We start from the raw sequence: 27507 nt of genomic DNA on the forward strand, positions 1-27507 counted from the left end.
GCTTGAGTCTAAGTTTTTCTGTAACCTCTCAACACATGGGAATCTTATGAATGGATATTCCCTGGATGGTAGCTGAACTACTTACAATAGTCTGTCAAATCATGTAAATGTCTCTGCTCAACTGTGGCCCTTGAAGATTCAGGTACCATAATTGGGGTCCTGCTGCTATATGACTAATTTAGCTATATGACCTTAGATAAGTCATTTCCCCTCTATGGGCCTCAAAATATTCCTCTTTAAAATAAGAGGGTTGGGAGGGAAGCTGGGAAGTGAGACAGAGAGAATGCAGATCTGAATATGAAATAAAAATTAATTTAAAAAACAAAACAAAATAAAAGGATTAGATTAATTGATCTCAAGATCTCTTCTAGTTCTGACATTCTAGGCGGGTTTCTATAAGTCATCTCTACATTAACAATGTTAAGAATAAGACTTTTCCCATTCAAAAGGGGGAAATTTACCTCTCCAACATTAGACTTGGCTATTATCCTTTCTTCCCACACCTGTCTCTATTTAGGAAAGTTCTTCTTTAGTTATTGGGGAATATATCCATGGATCTTTGAGTCTCATCAATTTAAAAAAAATAAATCAACCAATCATGGCTCCCTTTTCTCCAGAAGGAGTTGCTAAACATACTTGTCTCTTCTACACAGTGTCCTACACAGGATACTGGACATAAGGCTACTCTACGACCTTAATGACTATGATTACAGCTGAAAGCTACTCTGAATGCTGCCCAGTTTTTCCAAGTATAACATGGCTCTATATTCCCTCTTCCATCTTCTGATGTTCCCCATTCCTTAGAAGCTCTCAAAGACTGACCCATCATGAACTTCTATTTACCTTTGTTTCTACTACAGAAGCAGCAGAGGTACAGCTGGCACAGTGGTGTCAAAAGACCCAAGTTTCTCCATCCCTTTGGTTTTTCATTCTGGAAGGGACCCATAGTATCAAAGTACTAAGCCATCACCTTCAGTAACACCCCTTGCAGTCCCATTCAGTGCACCAATTCTGAACAAACACCATGGACTCTCAGCACCGTGTCAAAAAGTGATTGAGGCCCTGCTATAGGAAGGCAGTCACCTGATTCCGCTGTCGGCCCATCAGCAGCACACACAAGACATAAAGCACCTCCAGTTTGTACATGATCTCGTGCATGATCTTCATTGACTGGGGCAGCTGGGTCCTTGAGGAAGTGTTTGCCACACCACTCTCATCTGAAGATTCTAAAGGAGGCAACACAGTAAGCTCAAAAACCCATTTCAAAAGGGATTTATAAAGACCAAATCCTTTTAAGTCACATTAGCTTTGTACAGACTTCAGAGTAATAGATTTCCAACCTGGGTCCCTGTGCCAGTAGAGCTAAGACAGATTTATAAAAGCACCAGAAAGTTTACCAAATCCCCAAAAGCAAACTTGGAAATTCAGAATAAACAGAATTTGTTACTCTTTCTTAAATCCTTTATTCCCTAAGTTGTTTTTTTCTGGCAATGCTACTAAACTCTCTTCGAAGGGACATGGCCAGATGTTTAAATTACTTTCCTAAACAACTAGGCAGCTCTCACACCTGGACACCGAATAGGTTTCTTGGAGACTAGATCTTGTGCTGGAATACCAGTTAGTCCAGGGCATCCTGGGAAGCCTAGGAAAAATCAAGGAGGAGAAGGGCAAAATAAGTAGGAGAGGTAGTATGATATAGTCAGGGAGAGGGGGGAACCAAGTCAGAAGATCTGGGTGTAAATCTTAGCTCTGAAAAATACAACACCCATCTCTGTTAAAACACTAGAAACAGGAATAAATGGACCTTTTCCTTAAAATGATAAATAGTACAGGGAGTCCCCAAAGTCTTAGTCTTTAAGCTTTAATAACTAAGATGTGCGTGTGTGTGTGCGTGTATCTCAAGATGAACTACATAAGAGAGATAAGCTAGAATCCTAAATCAGGGTTGAAACAAAGGCATACATTATCACTACTTCTATTTGACATAATGCTAGAAATGCATGCTATAGCAACAAAAAAAGAAAAATAATTGAGGGAATAATTATAGATAAAGAAAAAAATTATTACTTTTATGCAGATGATATGATGGCATAATTTAAGAATCCTAAGACTCAAAAATTAATTGAAATAATGAATAACTTCAGCAAACTTTCAAGATAAAAAATCCACACAAATCATCAGCATTTCTATACAATAGCAATAGTACTTGGCAAGAAGAGATATAAAGTGAAATATTATTTAAAATTACTACAGAATCCAATAAAATATTTAGGCATCTACCAACCAAGATATACTCAAGAACCATGTAAATATAACTACAAACCACTGTTTATAAAAATAAAGACAAACCTAAATTAACTAGAAAAACATTTATTACTTCTAGGTAAGATGAGTCTACTGGACAGCTAGGTGGTACAGTGGATCGAATGCTAGGTCCAAAGTTAAGAAGACTCATCTTCCTCAGTTCAAATTTGGCTTCAAACACTTACTAGCTGTGTGACCCTAGACAAGTCACAATGCTGTCTGCCTCACTTCCTCATCTGTAAAATGAGCTGGAAAAGGAAATGGAAAACCACTCTAGTATCTTTTGCCAAGAAACACCCAGATGGGGTCATGAAACATCAGATACAACTAAAACAACTGAAAAACAAAGATTAGTCAACATATTAAAAATGATTAATACCACCTAAATTAATTGACTTATTCAGTGTCATACCAATCAAACTACCAAAGGATTATCTTACAGAACTAGAAAAAAAAATAATAAAATTCATATGGGGGAAAAAAGGTCAAGATTCTCAAGGGAAATAATGACAAGAACTAGGAAAGAAGGGAACCCAGCCATGCCAAATTTCAAACTACAAAGCACTGATTTTCAAAACAACTTAAAAAAATTTAAAAATAAGAGAAATTAATCAGTGGAACGAATTAGCTACACATTAGAGAGAAGCAAAAGTACATACACAAAGAATTCAGCTAGTGGGACAAGGACACCTAAAAAACTGCTGGGAAAAATGGACAATAATTTGGAAAAAATTAGATTTACACCAATTCTTCATACATTATACCAATATAAGCTCTAACTGGACACACAACCTAGATATAAAAGGTTACATCCTAAGCAAATTAAAGAAACATGGAAAAAAATTACTATCTCCTATCTGTGGGATAGGAGAAAAGTTTGTGACCAAATAAGGTATTCAGAGAATCACAGAACATAAAACACATAATTTTGATTACTTAAAATTTAAAAGATTTTGCACAAATTCAATATTAGAGGAGAATTAACTGAGAAAAAAAATCTTTGCAGCAAGTTTCTCTGATAAAGGTTTCATTTCCAAGATATACAAGGAATTGATTCATATTTATTAGAAAAGAATAAGTGCCATTCCCCAATTGATAAATGGTCTAAGGAAATAAACAGGCAGTTCACAAGGGAAGAAATTTTCTCAATTTAATAAAATGATATGAAAATGTTCAAAATAACTATTAGAGAAATTGAAATTAAAGCAAAAATTTGAGATTCTCTCTCATAGTCATCATATTGGCAAAGACAAGGGAAAAAAATGATAAATGTTATAAAGGATGTAGGGAAAACAGACACATTGATGTTGGTTGACCTGAGAATGGGTACAAACATTATGGAAAAAAATTTGTAATTACACACAAAGTTACTAAACAGTGCCTGCCCTGTAACCCAGTGATACCACTGTTAGACTTACAGCCAAGAGAGATCCAAGAAAAATAAGATCCTATAATGTACAAAAAAATCTTCTTTTTGAGGCAAAAAAAAAAAAAAAAAGGGCAACTAAAAATAGGGCAACTGTGATTTATACACTGTTTGATGTTAGAGTTTTAATGACAGAACTCCAATGTGGAGTCACTTGGGCTAATTGATCCTAATAGCCATAAAGCATAAAGGCAAAGACAAAGAAGTTTGCACTTTTCTGACCTTTGTTAACTAACCCTGCCAAGTAGTTAATGTTCACAGTTTCATATTTATCATTTTCTTTCACATAGTTATTAAGTATTTCTATAGTTTGTTTTTTGACTCACTTATTATTTAATATTTCACTAAGTCTTCATGTGGATCTGTATCTTTTGTTTTTTGTGTCCCTGAACCAATAACTATTTTTATTGCACTATGGTCTGAAATGACTGCATTAACTATTCCTGCCTTTTTACATTTATTTGCAACATCTCTGTACCCTAGTATATGGTCAATTTTTGTTAAATGATTCCTATGGTGCTGAGAAACATTCATGTTCTTTTGCTGTCTCAGTGAGGAGACACCATAAGTCTTTTAACTCTAGTTTTCTCTAGTAATTTGTTCAGTTCCATATTCTCTTTTCATCTTTGTTAGACTTATCCAAAATTGAGAATACTGACATCTCCTGTCACTATGATGTTAGTAACAATGTTTTCTTGTAGCTCACATATTTCCTTTATGAATTCGGATGCTAAGGCATTTAGAATGTATTAGTTTGTTTGACAATGGTTTGTTGTCTACAGTTTCTTTCAGCATAATATAGTTTCATTGTATATCTCTTTTTATTTTTTGAATGTTTGCTTTTGCTTTGTCAGATGGCATGCTGCAATTCCTCCTTCTTAAAATTAATTTGATGCACAGTAATTTTTCCATTCCCTCAGTTTTATTTTGTGTATGTCTTTGTTTTTCAAATGTGTTTCTTGTAAGCAGCAGATCATAGGGTTTTGTTTCCTTATGCAATGTCACTCTTCTTGTTTTATTGGATTGTTTAATCCATTCATTTTTAGAGTTATGAAAGTTAGGTTTTACAAAGATTATACACAGGGACCAAGTGAGATTTATATCAGGAATGCAGGGATGGTTTAACATAAGGAAAACTATTAGCATAATTGATTATATCAATATCAAAAATAAAAATCATGTGATTTTATCAGTAGAAGTAGAAAAGGTTTTTGACAAAATACAATACTCATTCCTATTAAGAACACTCAAAGGCATAAGTATAAATGACTTTTTCCTTAAAATGATAAGAAACATCTACCTAAAACCATTAAGTAAGCATTATTTGTAATGGGATAAGCTAGAAGCCTTCTCAAAAAGGTCAGGCGTGAAACAAAGATATCCATTATAACCAATATTATTCAAAATTGTATCAGAAATGCTAGCAATAGCAATGAAAGAAGTAAAAGAAATGGAAGGAAGCAGACTGGGCAATATAAATAACAATAAATGAAATAATATAAACATATAATTATAAATATAAAGAAATAATAACAAAACTATCTTTTTGCAGACAATATGATGACATACTTGGAAAATTCTAGAGATTCAATTAAAACATTAGTTTAAAAAATTAATAATTTTAGTAAAGTAGCAAGATATAAAATAAACCCACATAAATCAACAGCACTTCTATATTATCACCAATAAAACTCTGTAAGATGAGATAGTAAGAGATATCCCATTTAAAATAACTGTAGATTGTATAAAATACCTGGGAGTATACCTGCTAAAACAAACACAAGAACTATATGAACATAATTATAAAACACTGTTTATGCAAGTAAAGTGAGACTTAAATAATTAGAGAAATATTAATTATTCATAGGCAGAGCCAATATAACAAAAATGACAATTCTACCTAAACTAACCTACTTATTCAATGCCATCCCAATTAAACTACCGAAAAATTATTTTATTGAGCTAGAAAAAAAATAATAGAACTCATTTGGAAAAACAAAAAATCAAGAATCTCAAAAGAATTAATGAAAAAAATGTAAAGGAAGGAGGTTCAGCAGTACCAGATCTTAAACTATATCTTAAGGCAGTAATTATCAAAACTATATAGTACTGGCTAAGAAATATAAAGGTATATCAGTGGAACAAAGTAGACATACAATACATGGGAGCAAATGATTGCAGTGACTTTGTGTTTGACAAATGTAGAGATTTAAGCTTTTGAGATAAGAATATATTATTTGATAAAAAAAAAATGCTGGGAAAACTGGCAAGCAATCTAGACCAACATCTTATACCATTTACAAAAATAAGATCAAAATGGATGCATGACCTAGATATAAAGGGGAGATATCACAAGAAAATTTGAAGAACATGGAACACATTACCTATCAGACTTATGGATAGGAGAATTTATAAATAAACAAGAGATAGAATTATGAGATGTAAAATGGACAATTTTGAATACATTAAATTAAAAGGGTTTTGTACAAATAAAACCAATGTAGCCAAAATTAGAAGGAAAGCAGAAAACTGGGGAAAAAATGTTTATAGACACTTCCTCAGATAAAGGCTTCATATCTCAAATATATAGAGAACTTTGTCAAATAAATGGTCAAAGGATATGAACAGGTAGTTTCTTGATACAGTCATGAAAAATGCTCTAAATAATCATTGATTAGAGAAGTGCAAATCAAAACAATTGTGAGCTATCATCTCACACTTATCACACTGGTTAAAATGATAGAAGGGGAAAATGATAAATGTTGGAGATGTGGAAAAAGTGGAACATTAATATATTGTTGGTAGAACTGTGAGCTAATCCAATCATTTTTGGAGAGTAATTTGGAATTATGCTCAAGTAATTATAAAACTGTGTATACTCTTTGACCCAGCAATACCACTAATAGGTCTGTTTTACAAGGTGATGAAGGCAAAAGGCAAAGAACTGATATATTCTAAAATATTTATAGGAGTCCTCTTTATGGTAGCAAAGAACTGGAAATTGAAGGGATGCCCATCAATTGGTGAAAGGTTAAACAGATTGTTTATGGTTACGATAAAATGTGCTTCAAGAAATGATGAACTAGCTTATTTTAGAAAACCATGGAAAGACTTGTATGAAATAATGGAAATGAAATAAGCAGAACCAAGAGACCACTGTATACAGTAACAGTAATATTGTTCCAAAGAATAATTGTGACTAAATTATTCTGAGTATGATAAATACTCAAATTAACTATAAATGACCTGTGAAGGAAGATCTATCCACCTCCAGAAAAAGAATTGATAAAAAGAAGCATGCATAGTACGGTTTTACATATATTTATAAATCTGTGTCAAATGGTGGTCTTCTCTTATGTGGGGTGTGGCTGGAGGAAGGGAGACAGTTGAGAACTTAAAATGTAACAAAAAAATTTTAAAAAGAAAGTTAGGTTTCTATCTTCATCTATCTCTAATACTGGAGTTTTCTGCAAGTTACAATTTTTCCCCTTTTCTGCTGTAAACACTATACTATATTCCTTCAGTTACTTTACTTTACTTTTTTTTTTTGAAGTGGTCCTGTTCCCACAGGTTATATAATTCTTACCCCCTTTATTTCCTCTCAGTCTAATACATTCCCCCTTCATCTCCCCTTCAATTAGTCCTGTTCATTAGCTATTTAAATTTCATTTTTTGCACCTGTTTCCAAAAAAAAAAAAAAAAAGATTTCTTTTACTCTCTGCATTATCCATCCTCTTTTTCTGCCTACTCTAGACCCTTATTCTCTAATTCAGGGTCCTTAAAATTATGGTCTCTATATTCCCCATACATCATACATCTTCATACATTCTAGACTTTCCCTTCTAGGTTTCTGCCATTGCCTTGTAGAGTTTGTACCATGGATTTCCCCTTGCCATTGTGCCTCATTCATATAACAATGTAAATTATTGCAGGTGTCAGTGAGGACACTGCCCCCTTGTAGGGCCCCACCTCCACCACATCACTCATTATACAGCTTACCACTATTCTATATCTTCTCCTGGTTACTTCCCCCCTCCCCCCCATAAATTTGCCTCAAAATCTCCTCCTTTGGTCCATATTCTTCCACCTCCCAGCTGCTCTCAGGGATTCCAACTTCCCTCCTCCCATTGTGGGATGAATAGACTTTTCAAATACCAAATCTCCCAGGTTTCACTGAGTGTAAGGTCTACATCTCCCTTCACAGGCCATCTCTCTTCACTTGTAGAAACATTCATCAATGGAACCTCCTCCCACTACCAAAGTAAGGCTTCTTCCTTTCTCCCTCTTTTTGGTTCTTCCCTACTCCTACTTTCTTGAAGTAGGTAATTTTCTTTCTGAAACCATGGGGGTCACCTTTCCCTCACTGTTAGCCCTTGACTTGACCCAGGCACATCACACATTTCTATCCCCCATTCTCTTCCTCACTTTTCATGTACCCTCCCATGTTGTCATATAGATCTGTAAAAAGCAAAACAATGACCTGTAGGCAGGGTGTTACTAGGTTCTGTCTATAATGCCCCCTGTCTTCTTCACTATTAACCTTCACAATATTTTTGTCTGTCTCCTTTTGTACATGTAGAAAGAAATTTCTTACTATTTTCTCTGCGGTCACTGTTGCTGCTGCTGTCCTTGGTTGTTGCATTTATTAATTCCTCCTACATTTCTTTTATTTGGGGTTTTCAAGAAACAAATAATCTCATTAGCTCTGATTTTCTTTTTAAAAAATGTTTCAAATGTTTCTTCATTATTGAACATCCATCTTTTCTCACTGTGTGATTAAGTTCAGATTTGCCAGAGCAGGTCATTCTGGGCTGCACCCTGAGCTACGCTGCTCTTCAGAGCACATTATTCTATTTCCTTGTATGTTTTCTGGAGGATGAAGAATAGACTCATGTAATTTGAGTTTCTTTTCTTTTGGTCTTTCCCCTAATCAACTGCAGAACTTGTTCCTGAATCTGTTAAGTGTAATCAGTATGTGTCCTAGATTGTAGTTCTGGCCTTTTATTCTGGAAGAAATCTGTAAATTCTTTCCATTGGTATTTCATTTTCTATGATCATTAGTTCTGAGCAGTTTTCTTGGATTATATCCTTCATTATGGTGTTAAGGATTTTTTGTACTGTTGTTCTTCTGGGAGTTATAATCCTTAGACTGTCTCTATGCATCCTCTCTCCAAGATCGGTACACTTTGCTTGAACAGTGAGCATATTTTCTGTTAATGTTGTTTTTTGTTTCTTTTCTACTTGATCGTCCTTTATTCCTGTGTATCTGAATTCCCAATCTATTGTTCTTCCTTTGTTTCTTTGGTGACGCTTACACATTCTAGTTTTTCGATTCTTCCCACTATTTTTTGCTGTGCAGGCCATTCATTCTGCCTTCACAATTCTCATTTCTCTTTTGAACTACTCAGGAACAGCATGTGTGAGTTCCATGTTCTCCTGAAATTCCACAGAGTCCTCTGTGTCAAAGAATTGGACTGCTTTCCTTTTTTAAAAAGTATTTATTCATAGATGTCTGAACTCTTGTACTAGTCTGGAGACCATATTTCCTTCTGTTGGTACTGTTTTCCTTGTTAATTTATTTGCTTATGTTCAAGATCTTTGTGTTTTCTTCTTTCTGAAATCTTTGATAACTCTAGTCTTCTTTTCCTTTTCTTATTTTTTCCTATTGCTCACATTCTGACTCTCTTCCCTCTGCTTGGGATTTCCTTGTGGGCTGGCTCCCAAAGTGTCACCAGTCTAGGTTTCTGCCCCAAGTGACTTTCAGGTGGTCAGAACTGGTCCCAGGTAGATGCTGTGCTCTTTCCTTCAGGCTTGCTAGGATGAGGCATAATTGCGCATGCGTGCGATATCCTGTCCCACCACCTCTGCTTCGCAGGTCTTTGGCAAGATGCTGATTAATTCAGCTCTTTCCAGTGCTGGTGCTGCAGAGTTGTCTGCCTTGGCACTGGCTGTGCTGTTGCTATGGGGTTATCTGCATGGGTGAAGCATGCAGCTTCTAATTGGATAAAACTCCTGGAAGACTGCAGCAGTCTGAGTAACTCCTGTTTTGCTACCTCAGATAGTCAACTCAAACCCCCTCTCAATCTCTAGTCCTAATAAAGAAATTCCCCTCTAAGTCCGGTATCAGTGAGTGATCTTGAGGACTTCTCTATCACATCTGATCTGTAATGTCCCTTCTGACATCTGGCACCAATTACCTATTCTCCAGAAAGCCAATTTTTAGGGTATATAACCGCCATGCATGAACTCCAATTTTGAGTATATTCTGTCCCCAACATGATTCCCTCTCCCTCGAGCTGGCTGGGTTTCTTGAATCCATGGAGACAAACCTCTGTCTACATTGCCTGTGTGTATATATATGCTTTTTAAGGGATGTACATGAAATGACGACTGGCTGAATGAATGATATATATAATAAATGTGATGGAATATTATTGTGCTGTAAGAAAAGAACAGATGATTTCGAAGAGACATGGAATGACATGAACTGATGCACAGTGAAGTAAGAAGAACCATTTATACTCTAACATCAATATCATAAAAATGAACAGTTTTGAATTAAATGAGTGGAATCAGAAGTACAATTCATGGAATAACAATAAAATAAAAACAATCTGGAAAGTTGTTAGAACTATCACTACAATGGCCATCCATGATCCCAAAGGGCTGAAGATAAAACACCATACCCCTCCTGACAAAGGGGTAAAAGATTTAGATGAAGAGGCAATTTTATATTTTTGTATACAGTCAATAAAGAAATCTGTTTAGCTTGACTATGTGTATTTGCTACAAGGAATTTGTTTTCTTTTTCTCTTTTATTTCAATCAGGTAGGAAGGAGAGAAAATAGATGCTAATTTTAAAAATCAATTAAAAATAGAGAGGTGGACATGATGGAATGATGCATACACTTTCAGATTGTTAGCTTTAACTGTTTATGAGGCAACTAGGTGGCACAATTGGATAGTATGCTGTGCCTAGAATTAGGAAGACCTGAGTTCAAAACTAGCTGTGTGACTCAGGGCAAGTCATTTAGCCTCTGTTTGCCCCAGTTTTTCATTTATAAAATAGGAATGATAATAATAGCACTTACCTCCAAGGGTTGTTTAGGATCAAATGAGATAATAACTATAAAGCCTTTAGCAAAGTACCTGGCACACAGTAAGCACTACATATATGTTAACTGTTAATTATTGTTATTCCTTTGTTATAAGACCTCACAAAATAGAGGTACTCAGTAAATCTTCTGTTATATAAAAATAAACTACATCAATAAAACTTTAAAAATAAATAAATACTAGCTCTGCTGTTAACTGTTTATGTAATCTGGACAAGCCATTTTACCTTTCTAGGCCTCAGTTTCCTAATCAGTAGAATGAAGAGGTTGGAGCCTATGGTTTCCAAGGTTCCTTTCAATCTAAATCCATAAATCTACCTGTGAAATTCAAACCAATAATGAAGTCTCAACTATGTTACCCTAATCTCAACTGGTCTAATGCAATAACCTTTACCCCTCTCTCCTCCACTGATTTTCTCTATCCCATTTCCTTCAGAGGCTGTTCTAAACCTTCTCTTCTCTCAAGTAGTCTCCCAAACTACTCCTCCTCCCAACCTATCAACCAAGAAACTCATCTTTTACTTTACTGAGAAAACAGAAGCCATTTTCTACAAGCTTCCACTTAACATTATTGTCTTTTCCTACTTTTGTCGTTTTAGCCTGATAAAGAGATAGCCCTTCTCCTCACCCAGGCCTATCCCTCAACATATACTTATGACCCTATTCTCCCCTCAACCTTCTCCAGCAGCATGACCTCTTACTCAACTTCCCTCTATTTAATCTTCAATGTCTATCTACTGGTTCCTTCCCTTCCATTTATAAACATGTCCATATCTAGTCATCTTTAAGAAACCCTCATTAGACTCTATCTTCCTCTCAAGTTGTATCCTTCCTCCTTTTCATTGCCCAACTTCTATAAAAAGTTATCTATCCTTTTTGCCTCTATTTCCTCTATTCCTACTTCTTAATCTTTTTCAAGTTCGCTTCAAATGTTATCATTTAACAAAAAATGCTCTCTCTAAAATTGCCAATGATCTCAATTACCAAAGCTAATGGTTTTTCTCAAAACACATCCTTTTTGACCTCTGTAGCATTTGATGTTATTAGCTACATTATCCTCCTAGGTTTTTGTAACTGCCTTCTCTTGATTCTCCTATCCTTCTGACTGCTCCTTCCCAATCTCCTTAGCTAATTCATCTCCCATATCACTACCTAACTGTGGGCATTTCCCAAGATCTAGTGAACTAGGCTTTTTTTTCTCTCTAAACTTTTACTTGATGACCTCATTAGTTCCGATAGATTTAATCATCATCTCTATACAGATAACTCCCAGATCTATATACCCAGTCCTAGACTCTTTCCTAAGCTCCATCTAGCCTCACATCACAAACCACTTACTGGATATTTTGAACTAGATGCCCCATAAGCACTTCAGATTCAATAAGTTCAAAATAGAACTTATCATCTTTACCCCAAAACTCAGCCCTCTTTCACATTTCCCTATTCTGTAAAAGCCACCACATTTGCAACCTTGTTATCCTTGAGTCTTCACTCAACATATCTAATCAGTTGCCAAATCTTTTCATTTTAATCTCTACAACATGTGTCACATTCCCCCTTTGTATTTACAGGGTCAACACTCTAGTACATCCCCTCATCACCTTTTGCCTGGACTATTGCAACAGCCTCCTAATTGTTCTTCCTGGCTCAAGTTTCTTCCTTTAACGTTCTCCACATAAATGCCAAAGTGATTTTCTTTAAGTTCTTTAAGTTCAAATCTGACCATGTTTCTCCCCACTGATTAAACTCTAGTGACTTAACATTGCCTCTAGAATAAAATACAAACTGTTCTGCTTGGCATTCAAACCCAAGTTTTATAACCCAGTCACAAACCTACCCTTTCAGATTTATTATCTATTACACCATCTCCCTTACTCCATGAACCATCCAAAACATCCATCTCGCTGTTTCTCACACTTGGCACTTTATCTCCCATTTCCACACCCTTGTGCTGATCGTCCTTTGTGTTTGGAATAAATTCCCTTCCAACCTACCTCCAAACTTTAAAAACCATTTCCTTCAAGACTAAGATAAACATTTAACATAAAACCTTTCTTCACTTTCTTAGCATCTTAGTGCCCTGTCTCCCCAAAACATTTTGTATTGATTTTGCATAATCTTTTATACGTGCAGATTATCTCCCCTGATAGAACATTAGCTCCTTAAGAGTAAGGACTGCTTCACTTTTGTCTGTATCCTCATCACCTAGAACACTGCTTGGTATATAGCATATATAGCAGCCTATTAATGGATGATGAAACTGGGCAACTCCTTTCTCTTCTTTGGGTCTCTCTCAGTTTCTCCAACTATAAAATGAAGGGAATGAGCTAGATGATTAAAACTCCCTTTTTTTCTCTGACACTCTATGAGCTAGTTTCTCCTGTATCTTGAAAAGGAGAAGAAGAAGAAGACTGAAACTTCCTGGAAAATCCAGTGAAATACTTTCTAAACACCTGAATCTCAAGACCCCACAGAACTGGCCACTTATAGCACTTCAACTTTGAGCTGGCAGCTGGCACTGCTGGAGATCATTCACCTGAATAAAGCTCCCTGTGACAGCAAGTTGTGTAAGTGTTCTTGAGTTTTACTGAACCTCCACAAGGCATCTGGCCAAGTAGACATTTCTAAAGAGAAAAAGTTTCTCTCACCTAAAAATAGTAAAGATATTCCTTTGAAAGCAATGGTCTAGACTTCAAACATGAACAGCTAAGATTGTACCAGTAATGTTGTTGTTCTTAGTTTAGACATCCCTTCTAGGGTGGGGACTTGTTTTCATCTGTAGTTGATGATCTGACCATGACTCACTTTTTTGGAAATCAACAGTCCCTGTGTGTCATCTGTGCTATATTCCTCTGGAGAGATTTACTAATACCATGAGTTTTAAAGAACTACTGATGATTTAGGCTCAAACTACTGCACCCTCAAATTAGACTAATGACTTGTATTTTGTAAGGACATGCTTAATTTCAGAAGTCTAGTCTCATTTAGTGCTGGTTCAAGAAAGAAACAAAGGAAGATTAAGAGTCAACCCCAGTTTCTAATGGAGCTATGGAACATTCACTTTACTTTCCTGGAGTAGAAGCTGACTATAAATTATTGTGCTTACTGTTAGCATGCAGTCCCAGAAGGTGGGGTGCTGCCAGTACTGTTCAATTAAAGACCAGTATGTCACCCCCTTGGCCTCCGTGAGCTGCCACTAAAATGGGGAGGGAAACACTTTGAGAATGCTACTTTTTTCTTCCACCCCCAAGAAGCTTCCCCAAAGCTACTGAAACTCCTATTATTGATGCTGAGGCAACAGGCAGATTACAAAGCTCCTATACCAATGTTATCTGGATAATCTAGTCATGATTCTGGTTCTCTCTCTTCCCCGGCCCCATTACAGCTCTCTCCCTTCGTAGTTTGGAGGAGGGAAAGGGGAAGAATATCTACCACACAATGGAGAAGGAATTGAATAAGACCTCCTTCAAAGCTGAGCAACTACTCTAATGGCCATAACAAAGAGATGAAATCTACTTCAGTATTATCACACAGGCGACTGCAGGGCTTTGAGGACACACTGGATATCTGAGACATATAAAACTGGTCCAATTTGGAGAGGGGAAAAACTTCTGATGCATCAACTTCTACATCAGGATATACAGAATGAGGTTAGAGTTGAAAGAGGTGGTAGTTGGGGAAAGTAGTGGCTGAACTCACAATGGTAAAATGTTATTACAGGATTTTCTGATAAAAACCAAAAAGTAAACAGATATATAACAAATAGATATGTATGATGGTTCCTAAAAATCATTACTCTCCCTTGCCCCTTGATTCACAAAGGCTGGATGGAAACATGTGCACCAAAAAGGAATTTCTTTATCTTATCATACCATAACAGACCTGAAAGCACAGCCAGGAAGTCATGGTTGTTCAAGTTCCACCTTGGACATTTACTGGTTGTGTGATCCAGAGCAAGGCACTTAATACTTCAGTGTTCTGGAAATTCTCGAAGACTATAAATTATAGAGAAGATGCTGATCTGCACGGGAAGAGAGCTTCCTCATCTGAAAATTGCCTAACATGAGATCACTGCCTAGTCCCTATTTCTATTATCCTAGTATACAAGGTTATAGTATGTGAAATTTGGAAGAAAACAATTTCCATGTAAAAACTAGTCCAAGAAAACTACGTTTCTCTCTAAACTGCTTCCTCTTTCTCTGTAATGGAGATCAACTAGTTAAACCAGAAGGTTACTTTTAGGAGGAAGGCTCAAAGATTTGATAAAAGTGGGATGTGAACAGGGTGGAGAGAGAAAGAAACAAAAAAAACCCAAAACCCTGACTTCATGGCCCCCAATCAATGGTTTCATAGGTTTCAATTGGAGTACCTGGGCTGCTGTGCTCAGTGTCTTCATTAGCTACACGCATCAGTGCATCCAACACTAGGGCATTATCCAACCATGTGTACCATTCCTCTAACTCCTGCAAGAAACTGGAGGTGCCTGTGCTTTCAGACACTTTTCTTGTTGCTAGCTTGCAGAGGCGCTCAATAAAACCTGGGATATTCAGGAGAGTTGCTGCAAAAGAAAAGAAAGCGATAAATCTTTACAATTAAGAAAACTGGATACACAGAGGAGGATTACCACCCCCAAAGTCTTTAAACAAGCAAGTACTTCTACCAGCTTGACAGGAAATGACTTTTATTTGGAAAGAGATCAAATTTACTAAGCCAGAATTGTTACTTTATACCAAAGTTCTGAGTCAATTTATGTAGCAAAAGTGATATGGTATCTAGCTTTTCAATGTGATTTACTCACTTCGTTGAATGAGAGATTGCCAGATTTATTAATAATAGTCTAATTAGGAACATTGTTCAAGTTTATCATCTAAATGAAAATCACCAGTTCTTCTCTGCCTATATCCAGTCATATTCCTTTTGAACTCATTTCTAACAATAGCTGTCAGAGATCTCAATCATTTGGTACTTGTACAAAAGGTGTAAACTTGAGAAACAAAATGGCACAAATGTACACTTTGTGAAAGCCACCCGTTTGTTATGGATATTAACTTGCACTCTGATCTCCTACACTTATTTACAATCCACATCATTTAACTGGCATTTGTCAAATGTCTTATACTGTCACTTAAATTTTCAGTTGCATTAGTCTGGATTCCCCATCTAGGTTGGATTTTGCATATAAAGGCAGGGAATATTTCTAAAACACCTCTCTATCTCCCAAAACACCCAGCACGGTACTAGGTAGGCACACTTTGAGTTCTATAGTGTGACAGTTCCAAGAACCTTAAAGGTCATCTGGTCCAGTTCACTGATTCAGTTCATTCAGCCTAAGATAAACACCCAGCTACCACTGGCTTGAGAAAGTAGGCTTGAATGAGAAAACCAGGAAAGAGATGGAAACAGATGCCAAGATACAAGCTGTATAAAAATGAGATGAGTGGGGCATGCAAGGTGTCTATGGACAAGAATGGAAGAACCAAGATAGCAGATAGCAATCATGAAACCAAGGAGTCAGTCAGGAGGAAGCCCAGTTCCTGATGGACAGGTTACCATCTGAAAACATATGCCTCCCTATGGTTTTCTTTTGGTAACTGGCTGGGGCACGAAAGCCATGTACTCTTCTGTTGAGTAAGCATTTATTATATTCTTTTTCCTCTTAAAGGGAATGGACCAACTGGAATATAGGGATCGAATACTAAATAGATTTGATGAATGATTATCAGATTCACTTATGGCTCAGTCTGCAAACAGGAGTTTAAAGGCCTATTCCCAGTTCCACTGCAGGACTATCACAGCACAGTGCCCAATGACAGAGGAAATAAGAAATCATACAAGTTTCTACCCATCAACACAGCCAGAGCAAAGGTGACTGAATATCTAAGCTGGGCCTGATCTATCATAAGAAATCTACACAAAGCAAAAGAAAACAGTTAACAGGGGAGGCTGAGTGTTGAACTGTAAACATGGGACAGCTTTGAATGTGAGTACACCCATCAACACTGGATACCATCTCTTAGGCAACATATTTTAGCTATATCCATAGAATCAATCTTCTACAAGGGTAGATATATAGTTTAGAGGGATAAGAAATATACTTTAATACACAACCCATCCTAAAACCTTGATTATAATCAGAACCCAGCTAACTAGAAGAACCCCCAATTAAGTTGGTGGTTTTTTGTTTATTTCCTTTCTGTTGACGGGTCAGCTAGATTCTTGCTCAACACTTCGAATGACATGTAATTTAGTAGCTCAAGAGGAAGCCTAGTCCATTGCTGGACTATATTACAGATTTTTAAAAGTTCTCTTATGTTGAGTCAAAATCTGTTTCTTATTAGAACTATTTCAGCCTTCTGGAGAAATAATGGAATGTCTACTCTCATTTTCACATGACAACCCTTCAAATCTCTGAAAGCAATCATGTTTCCTATAGACTTCCTTTCTCCAAATTAAAACATCTGCAGTGTCTTCAACCAGTCCTCATTATTATTGTTTCTAGACTCCCTCAAGACCTAGTCACCCTCCTTAGGGTACATCCTAGTTTGACACCTTTGTTCTTGTCATCACTCATAAACAAATCCCTTCCATGGTCATGCACTCTGAAATACCTTTATTTGATTACAATCTATTGTCATTCCATCTCTTTCTCTGCCTTGAAACCCTAAATTCTGTTCTTCATCCTTACCAGGTCCTCCTATTCCTTAATTCCTCATTTCTTGCTCAGGCCATCACTCCTGTACTTTCTATACTGTTCTCTCTTCTCTATCATGGCCCTTCAGTGAAGCAGTTAAACCCTACACTGTCCTCTTGAATCCCCTGCCCCCTTATCATTTTGCTGCTACCAAACCTTAACCTTGGATCACTCCCACCATCTGCTGCCTTTGCTCCTACACACATGTGCTGCTGAACAAGGCTAGAGAAAAATCCTGATACCATTCTGACTGGGTCCACTACAAATGTATGCTACATAAATTCAACTGGGCCCACACTATAGCAAGACAATCCTTTTACACTTCCCTAATTAACTTATTATCTCATATGCCACAGTGGCTCTTCCATCGTTTCATTGTTCCTTAAACCTCCCATGGTTCCCCCACCCCACCATGCTCTTGTCTGAGAATTCTGCTTTATATTTCATTGAAAAAATTGAGGCTATCTATCAAGGGCTCTCTCTCTCTCTCTCCCTTCTTTTCCCCTCCACCTCATCTCATTACCTAGATGCCTTCTACCATTATCTCCTCCTTTATTTCAGACTCATATGAACAAGTGGGCTTTTTTCTTACTAAGGTAAACCTTCTAAACTTTTTTTTTTTGCAGTTTTGAATATTTTTTCCCAACTACATGTAAAAACAATTTTTAACCTTTAAAAAAATTTTCTCCTTCCCCTCCCCCATCATTGAGAAGATAAGTCATTTGACAGGTTGTACATATGCAGTCATGCAAAACTTATTTCCGTATTAGTCATGCTGTTAAACAGAACAAAATACAAGAAAAATTTTAAAGTTTTGAAAAGTATGCTTCGGTTTGCATTTAGACTCCATCAGTTCTTTTCTAAACATGGATAGCATTTTTCATCATAAGTCCTTCAGAATTGTGTTAGATCATTGTATTCCAAGTCAAAACACTACATGCGCAAGTGATCTCACTTCATCCCATCTTCTCTAGGAGACTGCCCCTCCATTATCCCTACTCTTTCACTTATTCTTCAGTTTCTCCTTGTCTACTGGCAACTTTCCTACAGTCTACAAACAGGTACACCCTTGGTCTCCCCCAAACTCAAAAGACAATCAATAACAAAAAAACACTCACTTGACCCTTTCATACCCACTAGCTACTGTCCTATATCTCTTTTTGTGACTATTTTGTGACTAACCTTCTTAAGAAAATCATCTAAAATAGGTGTCTCCATTTCCTTTTCTCTTGCTCTTTTCAACTCTCTACAGTCTGGCTTCTAACCTCATCAATGAACTCAAACTGCCCTCTCCAAAGCTATGAGTGATCTCTTAACTGCCAAATCTAAGGTCCTTTTTCAATCCTCATCCTTCTTGATCTCTTTGCAGCCTCTGTCAATCACCCTCTAAGTTTCTGACACATGGTTCTGTCCTGGTTCTCTTTCCATCTGTCTGACTGCTCTTTATCAGTCTCCTTTGCTGGATCTTTGTCCAGGTCATGCCCACGAAAGTGAGTGTCCCCCAGGGCTCTATCCTGGGTTCTTTTCTGTGTATTTATTATTTCACTTGGTGATCACATCAATTCCCATGGTTTCAATGATCATCGCTATCCTGATTTTTCTCAGATCTATATTTATCCTGCCTCTCTCCTAACCCCCAGATGCACATCACCAATTGACTATCAAATATCTCGAACTGGATGCCCTACATATATCTTAAACTCAAAATGTCTAAAACTGAACTCATTATCTCTCCTCCTAAACTTGCCCCCCATCCAAATTTCACTACTTCCTTTCAAAAGCACCACTATCCTCCCCGTCACCCAGGTGTCATGACACCTAGGTGTCATCCTTGATTTTTCATTCTCTCTTACCCTCTGCAATCAATATGTTGCCATATCCTATCCATGTGACCTTCCTGACATCTCTCATGTATGTCCCCTTTTCCCTTTTATCACTGTCACCATCCTGGTACAGACCCTTATCACATCATGCCTGGACTACTGCAGGAGCCCTTTGGTTGTTCTCCCTGTCTCAAATCTCTCCTCATTCCAGTCTATCTTTCACTCAGCTGTCAAATGAATCTAAAGTGCATATCCAACTACATTACTCCCCTATCCAATAAACTCCCAATGGTTCCCTATCACCTCCAGGATCAAATATAAAATCCCACTTGGCACTGAAAGCCCTTTCCAACCTGGCTCCCTCCTACCTTTCCAATCTTCTTACACCTTACTCCCCACCTCCCAATCTCTATGCCCCTACGTAGTCTGTGATCAAGTGACACTGACCTCCTTGTTCTTCCTCAGAGAAGACTCACCATCTCCAGACTTCGGGCATTCTTACTGGCTGTCTCCCAGGACAAAATGCTCTTCCTCCATATCTTTGCCTTCAGGCTTCTCTGGCTTTCTTCAAGATCCAGTTAAAATCCACCTTCTATAAGGAGCCTTTCCTGATTCCTCTTAATGCTAATGCCTTCAATCTACTGACTATCTCTAATTTATCCTGTATGTAGATTGTCTGTACATAGCTGTTTTCATGTTGCCTTCCCACTGGACTTTGAGATCCGTGAGAACAAAGGCTGTTTTTTATCGTTTTATTTCCAGCACTTAGCACAGTGCCTAGCACATAGTAGGTATTTAATAAGTGCTTACCGACTAACCGTTAATATTCATCTTAAAATGTAGGGACTAGAAATGAGAACCATATTTGATGATGGGAAAAAACTAAAGAGAAGTATAATCATTGCTACTGCTGTTCAATTATTCAGTTGTGTCCGACTCTTTGTGACCCCACATGGGATGTTCTTGGCAAAGATACTGGAGTAGTTTGCCATTTCCTTCTCCAGTGGATGAGGCAAACAGAAGCTAAGTGATTTGCTTAATCAGCTACTAAATCAGCTACTAAATGTCTAAGAATCCAGATTCGAACTCAGGTCTTCTGCACTCCAGAGCCCAGTCCTCTATCCAGTGAGTCATCTAGCTGCCTCTAATAAGGCAAAAAAGACAGTTTTCTTCAAATAGTGTTCTGATACCGTATGTCTATTAGTAACCTGAAATTGTGTAGCTGCTACACCACAATGTTAGTACCCACATTTGGTAAACTAGTATCTCCAGATCTTTTGCCTATGAACTGTTTCCATATCAAATCTCCTCCATCTTCTACTGCCAAGTAACTGTCTAAATATACCTGTGAGGTTTCATCCCCGATAAATTTGGGAGGCAGGGTGGTATTGAGTATTACACTTAGAAACAGAAGATAAGGGTTCAAATATTGCCACTACATTTGTAGCTATGTGATGATAATGAGATGTAAAACACTTTGCAAAACATTAATGCACTATATAGATGTTCAATGCTATTATTACTGTCATCTGTAAAATGATTCTAAGGGCCCCTTCCAACTCTAAATTCTACTTTCTTCAATAATTCAATAAATCCATATAGATTTCCACCAATGTGAATGTATCTTGGTCAGACCACATGAACAATAGTGTTTGATTCTGGACATTGATGTTTAAGGACCCCAGTAAGCTAAGAATAGGCAAGCTAGGAGGCAGCTAGGTGACTCAGTAGATGGAGCACTGGGCACAGAGTCAGGAAGATCTGAGTTCAAATCCAGCCTTAGACATTTACTAGCTGTGTGACCCTGGGTAAGTCACTTAATTTCTGTTTGCTTTAATCCAGTAGAGAAGAAAATGGTGAACAACTGCAGTATCTTTGCCAAGAAAAGCCCATGGACAGTCCATGGGGTCATAAAGAGCTGAACAACAACAAGTTAAGAGTGTGTCTAGAGGAAGGTGATTAGCATGGTAAAGGGGCTAGAGATGATGTCATATGAATATCTACTAAAGAAACTGGGGATATTTAATCTGGAGTACTAAAGGAAGAAATGATAACTCTTTTCAAGTATTTGAAGAGAGGTATAATGTGGAAGACGAATTTGTTCTGCTTGGTGCCAAAGGGCTGAAGTAGAAGCACTGGGTAGAAGTTGAAATGAAGTAGATTTTGGCTCTATAAAAATTGGCTCAAATGAGGTATTAAACATGTCCAAAAGTGAAACTTGCTATTTGGGAGGTAGTAGGTTGTCTTTAAAAGAAAGTATCTGAGTGGAGATAAATAATTGTTGGTAACATAGTAATGGTAATTCTTTTTCAGGTGGACAAGATGGCCTTGGAGATCCCTTTGAGTTCTGAATCTGTGAACTGAATACTCCAAACAGCTGCTTTCCTTCCCTGTAATATAGCTAGTGAATTCCTACCTCTTGCTCCCTTAATCCCTGTGGTTCAAGGCTGCAATCTACCCTGGAATAAAGCGCTTTTTCTCACCTCAAGTCTTTATCCTTCTTCCTTATCCCTTTCACTATATCCTCAGAAATCCCTACTTTATCATTAACAAACTCCCCTTCAACCTGGATCTCTTCCTCTCATTCTCCATATTCTTAGACTCACAGAAATCTGGTTCACCTGAAGACATTTCATTCCTGGCCACTGCTCTCCAGTGCAGGCTGTTGATTCTCTTATGGTCCCTGACAGATTAAGACAGGGAAAAGAGTCATAAGACTTTTTGCTATTCATAGCTACTTCCAGACCTTCCCTTTGTAGCCATCAAATGTACTGGGTAAATTAAACTAATTTGTGATATTAAAACTTAAAACAAATTCTGCTCCTGTTATGCTTGCAACACTCAACTACCCTAAATACAATTATAAAACACTCCTTTAAAGAAATGAAGAAAAAATTAGAGGAATATATTCATTGCTAGTGACTGGCCATATCAGTGTAATGAAAATGACATCTAATTTAAAGATTCAGTGCTGTACAAAGCTACAAAGTGAATACTTTATAGAGTTTCTCAAAACAGCAAAATTCATTTAGAAGGACAAAAGGATTAGAATCTTAGGGGAAATAATGAAAAAAATAGGAATGAAAAGAGAACAAAAAATATCATTCTCAGACTTCAACTTACATTTTAAATCAATAATTGTCAAAATTCTTTATCAACTAAAAAAATAGAAAAGTAGACCAGTAGGACAGACTAGATAAGAAAAAATCAGAAACAAGTCAGTTCAATATTCCAGTTTTCAATAAATCTGAGAATATTATCTCCTTGGGGAATCTCCCTATTTGACAAAAACAGATAAGAAAACTGGAAAGTAATTGAAGAAAAAGAGGCTTAGAACAGCATCCCATATACCACAAGTTTCAAAAAGATACTTGTCTTAAATATGAAAGGTATCTTTCCTGATTATGGTTAGTGAAAAATTCTTTTTTATTTATTTCATTAACCATTTGCTAGTTGCCTATAAAAAATTTTAGCATTCATTTTTTAAAATTGTGAGTTTCAAATTCTCTTAACCCTCCCCACCCATTAAGAAGGTAATCAATAGACCTATTATACCCTATCTATATTTATCTATGTAGATATATCTATATCTAACCCTAACCCTAAATCATGCAAAACATTCTATATTAGCCATGTTGCAAAACACAGACACACAGAGACACAGACACAGACACACACACACGAAAAATAAAGTAAAAAAAAAAAATTATGTTTCAATCTGCACTCAATCCATCAGTTCTCTCTCTGGAGGGGACAGGGTTTTTTACAGGTCCTTTGGAATTGCCCTGGACCATTGTCTCGATCAGACAGGCTAAGACTTTCACAGATGACCATTCTGACAATGTTGCTGTTACTGTGCATGATGATCTTCTGCTTCTTCTCACTTCACGTCACCTCAGTCCATACATGCCTTCCCAGGTTTTTCTGAAACCATCCCCTATGTCACTTCTTATAGCTCAATACTATTCCATTACAATGATGTACCACAACTTGTTCAAAAATTCTCCAAATGATAAGCACCCTCTCAACTTCCAATTCTTTGCCACCACAAAAAGAGCTGGTTATTATAAATACTGTTGTACCTATAGGTCCTTTTCCTTTTTCTTTGATCTCTTTGGAATAGAGATCCAGTAGTGGTATTGCTGGGTCAAAGGGTATGCACAATCTTGTAGCCTTTTGGGTGTAATTCCAAATTGTCCTCCAGAATGGCTGAACAGTTCACAACTCCACCAACAATAAGTTAGCATCCCATATGCCCTCCAACATTTATCATTTTCCTTTTCAGTCATGTTAGCCAATCTGATAGGCATGAGATGATGATATCTCAGAGTTTTTTTCATTTGCATTTCTATAATCAATAGTAATTTGGAGCACTTTTCAAGGATAGCTTTGCTTTCTTCTTCTGAAAATGGCCTATTCATATCCTTAGAGAATTAATTGGGAAATGGCTCATATTTTTATAAATTTGACTGTTTCCTATATGTTGAGAAATGAGTCCTTTTTCAGAGAAACATGCTGTAAACTTTTCCCCCAGTTTCCTATTTTCCTTCTAATTTTGGTTGTATCAGTTTTGTTTATGCAAACCCTTTATTTAATGTAATCAAAATTATCCATTTTACTTCTCATGATCCTCTCTATATCTTATTTGGTCATAAACTCTTCTTTTATCCATAGATGTGACAGCTGTATTTTCCCATGCTTCGGGAAGAATTCTCAAACAAACATGGGATGGGAGCAGTCAAAAAAAGAGAAAAGAGATTATTTGAACTATAAGAATTAAAAAGTCTTTGCATGAACAGAATCAATGAAGCTACAATAAGGGAAACTGTTGAGTATGAAAAAAAACCTTTTCATCAAATATAAAGATCTGATATGCAAGATGTTGAAAGAATTAACACAAATATATAAAACAAAGAGCTACTGGCTCTAACAGCAAGGACCCCAGCATACACAGGACGGCCTGCTGTACAGGTTCTTAGATTTGCTTTTCTAAAAGGAAAGCAACTTTTGAGGAGTCAACAATCTATTTTAATCAAGCACATATATCATTCACTTAGTTCAGGAGAAAAAGTCAGCACCCTGAACTTCAGAGAAAATATAAATAGAAATTACAAGCAGAAATTACCAAGAGAAAGATCAACAGACAGGGCTTCCAACTGTCTGACTATAGACAATACATACATCATTACCAGAGAGAGAAGCACCAACATCTGGGCTTTCAAAGCCAGGGAGCTTCTCAGCAGCTACCCACAGTCTCATCTGGCACACCAACCTTCTTTCAAAAAATAAGTCCCAAAGCAAAACCTCACCTCTGAGTATATATACTCTTTTCAGGGATGGAGGGCCTAATCCTCACGACTTGTGCCTCATTAAAAATTAACAAAAGATGTCTGAGGCCTATTAATGGGTGGGGAAGATCTATAACTCTTCCCCCCACCCACCATTAACCTTACATTCACCCGTTGCGTATGTGCTCAAAAAATGTGAATACATAGTATTATAGATTTAAAGCTGGAAAGGATCTCAGTGTCATGTCCATTCCCCTCATTTTACAGATGAGGAAACTAAGGCCCAAACAAGTAAAGTGACTTATCAAGGTCACAGAGTACTGACAAGGAAACAACTTGAGTCAAGGTCCTCTGGTTTTAACTTCCACTGAATTACAATATACCTCTCAAAATAATAACAATAATATGAATTGCATATTATTAACAATGATATGAAAGATAGTCCTAAGTCACTAACAAGAGGAACTGAGAACTTACAGTTCCCTAGAGTATACCCTCCACTTAACAAAGGACTCAAAAGTCAAGTAAATGGCTGGGAAAATGCCCCAAAAGGGGAAAAAAATAAGACTATAGAAGGTTGCTTTGTTGGCAAAAAGGTATTTTTTTCCATCCTTACAGATGAGGAAGAACAAAGCATACCAGCAGAGGAAGACATAAAAATCATGACTTCTACATCCAAAACCTCCAAAAAAAAAATGCAATGGTCTCAGGCCATGGAAGAGCTCAAAAAGGATTTTGAAAATCAAGTAAGAGAGGTCGAGGAAAAACTGGGAAGAGAAATGAGAGCAATGCAAGGAAATCATGAAAAGTGATATTCTAGAACCAGAAGGTAAATACTGAAAGAATCCACTGATCACTTCCTGAAAGAAAGCCAAAAAGAAAAACTCCTAGGAATATTGTAGGCAAATTCCAGAGTTCCCAGGTCAAAGAGAAAATGTTGCAAGCAGTTAGAAAGAAACAATTTGGGTATTGTGGAAATACAATCAGGATAACACAAGATCTAGCAGCTTCTACATTAAGAGATCATAGGGCTTGGAATATGATATTCCAGAAGTCAAAGGAACTAGGATTAAAACCAAAAATCACCTACCCAGCAAAACTGAGTATAATGCTTCGGGGGGAAAAAATAGTCATTCAATGAAACAGAGGACTTTCAAGCATTCTTGATGAAAAGAGCAGAGTTGAATAGAAAATCTGACTTTCAAACACAAGAATCAAGAAAAGCATGAAAAGGTAAACAGGAAAGAGAAATCATAAGGGACTTACTAAAGTTGAACTCTTTACATTCTTACATGGAAAGAGAATATTTGTATCTCTTGAGACTTTTCTTAGTATTTGGGTAGTTGGAGGGATTATATACATATAGACAGAGGGCACAGGGTGAGTTGAACAGGAAGGGATGAGATCTAAAAAAATAAAATTAATGGGGTGAGAGAAGAATATATTGGGAGGAAAAAGGGAGAAATGGAATGAGGCAAATTATCTCTCATAAAAGAGGCAAGAAAAAGTTTTTCAATGGAGGGGAAAAGGGGGAGGTGAGAAGGAAAAAGTGAAGCTTACTCTGATCACATTTGGCTTAAGGAGGAAATAACATGCACACTCAATTTGGTATGAAAATCTATCTTACGCTACAGGAAAGTAGGAGAAGGGGATAAGTGGGGTGTGGGGGGGATGATAGAAGGGAGGAGAAATGGGATGAGGGAGTAATTAGAAGTAAACACTTTTGGGGAGGGACAAGGTCAAAAGACAAAACAGAATAAATGGGGGGCAGGACAGAATAGAGGAAAATATAGTTAGTCTTTCACAACATGATTATTATGGAAGTCTTTTGCATAACTATACATGTATAACCTATACTGAATTGCTTGCCTTCTCAGTGGGGATGAGTGAGAAGGGAAGAAGTGAGAGAAGGTGGAACTCAAGGTTTTAGGAACAAATATTGAGAACTGTTTTTGCATGCAACTGGGAAATAAGAAATACAGGTAATGGGGTACAGAAATTTATCTTGCCCTACAAGAAAAGAGAGAAGATGGGGATAAGGGAAGGGAGGGGTGTGATAAAAGGAAGGGCAGATTGGGAGAAGGGGTAATCAGAATAAATGGTGTCTTAGGGTGGGGAGAGATGGGGAGAAAATTTGGGACTCAAAATCTAGTGGAAATGAATGTTGAAAACTAAAAATAAATTTTTAAAAAAAGATGAATGTGAAGAATTCAGAGAAACATGGAAAACTGCATATAAACTGATGGAGAATGAACAAAAAAGGAAAGCAATATATACAATTGCAGACAGCAATGTAAACAGAAAAAACAAAAAACTGAAACCAAATCCTGAGTAATTATAATGCTAAAACTTGGGGGGCGGAGCCAAGATGGCGGAGTAGACAGACACACATACGCTAGCTCCGAACCCACAGCCCATAAAATATCTGTTAAAAAAGAACTCCCAACAACTTCTGGAGCAGCAGAAGCCACAGAACAACGAAGCAGAGGAGATTTCTGTTCCAGAGAGCCCTGAAAACCTCTCGCAAAAGGTCTGTAGCGCCCAGGACTCGGATCCGAGCCCAGCTCTGCCTTGGCAGCCCAGAGCCGATCCAAGCAGGCTTCAGGGACAGAATCTCCAGCGGCCGCGCAGGTCCCTCCACCCATGGGCCCCAAAGGTTGGTGAGAGGGTCTTCTCGGCTTGCTGAGAGGGGAGTGGGGTGCCCCCATAACTCAGGCCCCCTCGGGAGGCAGCAGCGGAGGCAGGAGCAGACAGGGGCTCCCCAAGCAGGCATGAGCCTGGATCCATTGTTGAAGGTATCTGCATAAACCCCCTGAGGGAACTGAGCCCTGCCCCCACCTGAGCACCTGAACTTAATCTC

At 37.3% G+C, this 27507-nt stretch overlaps 1 protein-coding gene across 3 annotated transcripts in view; it reads right to left on the reverse strand.

The window, feature by feature from the left end:
* TRPC4AP (transient receptor potential cation channel subfamily C member 4 associated protein) overlaps nucleotides 1-27507 on the reverse strand; it is an 83514-nt gene that overhangs the window by 16553 nt on the left and 39454 nt on the right. For all 3 annotated transcript variants that reach the window (XM_072631339.1, XM_072631340.1, XM_072631341.1), the window contains 2 exons: nucleotides 15215-15403; nucleotides 1084-1226 (listed from right to left, as the gene is read on the reverse strand). In XM_072631339.1, coding sequence (XP_072487440.1) covers nucleotides 1084-1226; nucleotides 15215-15403 — 332 coding nt within the window. The remainder of the gene's footprint in view (nucleotides 1-1083; nucleotides 1227-15214; nucleotides 15404-27507) is intronic.

The sequence above is a fragment of the Notamacropus eugenii genome, chromosome 1 (assembly GCF_028372415.1).
Source record: "Notamacropus eugenii isolate mMacEug1 chromosome 1, mMacEug1.pri_v2, whole genome shotgun sequence".
In the NCBI taxonomy this organism is placed as follows: Eukaryota; Metazoa; Chordata; class Mammalia; order Diprotodontia; family Macropodidae; genus Notamacropus; species Notamacropus eugenii.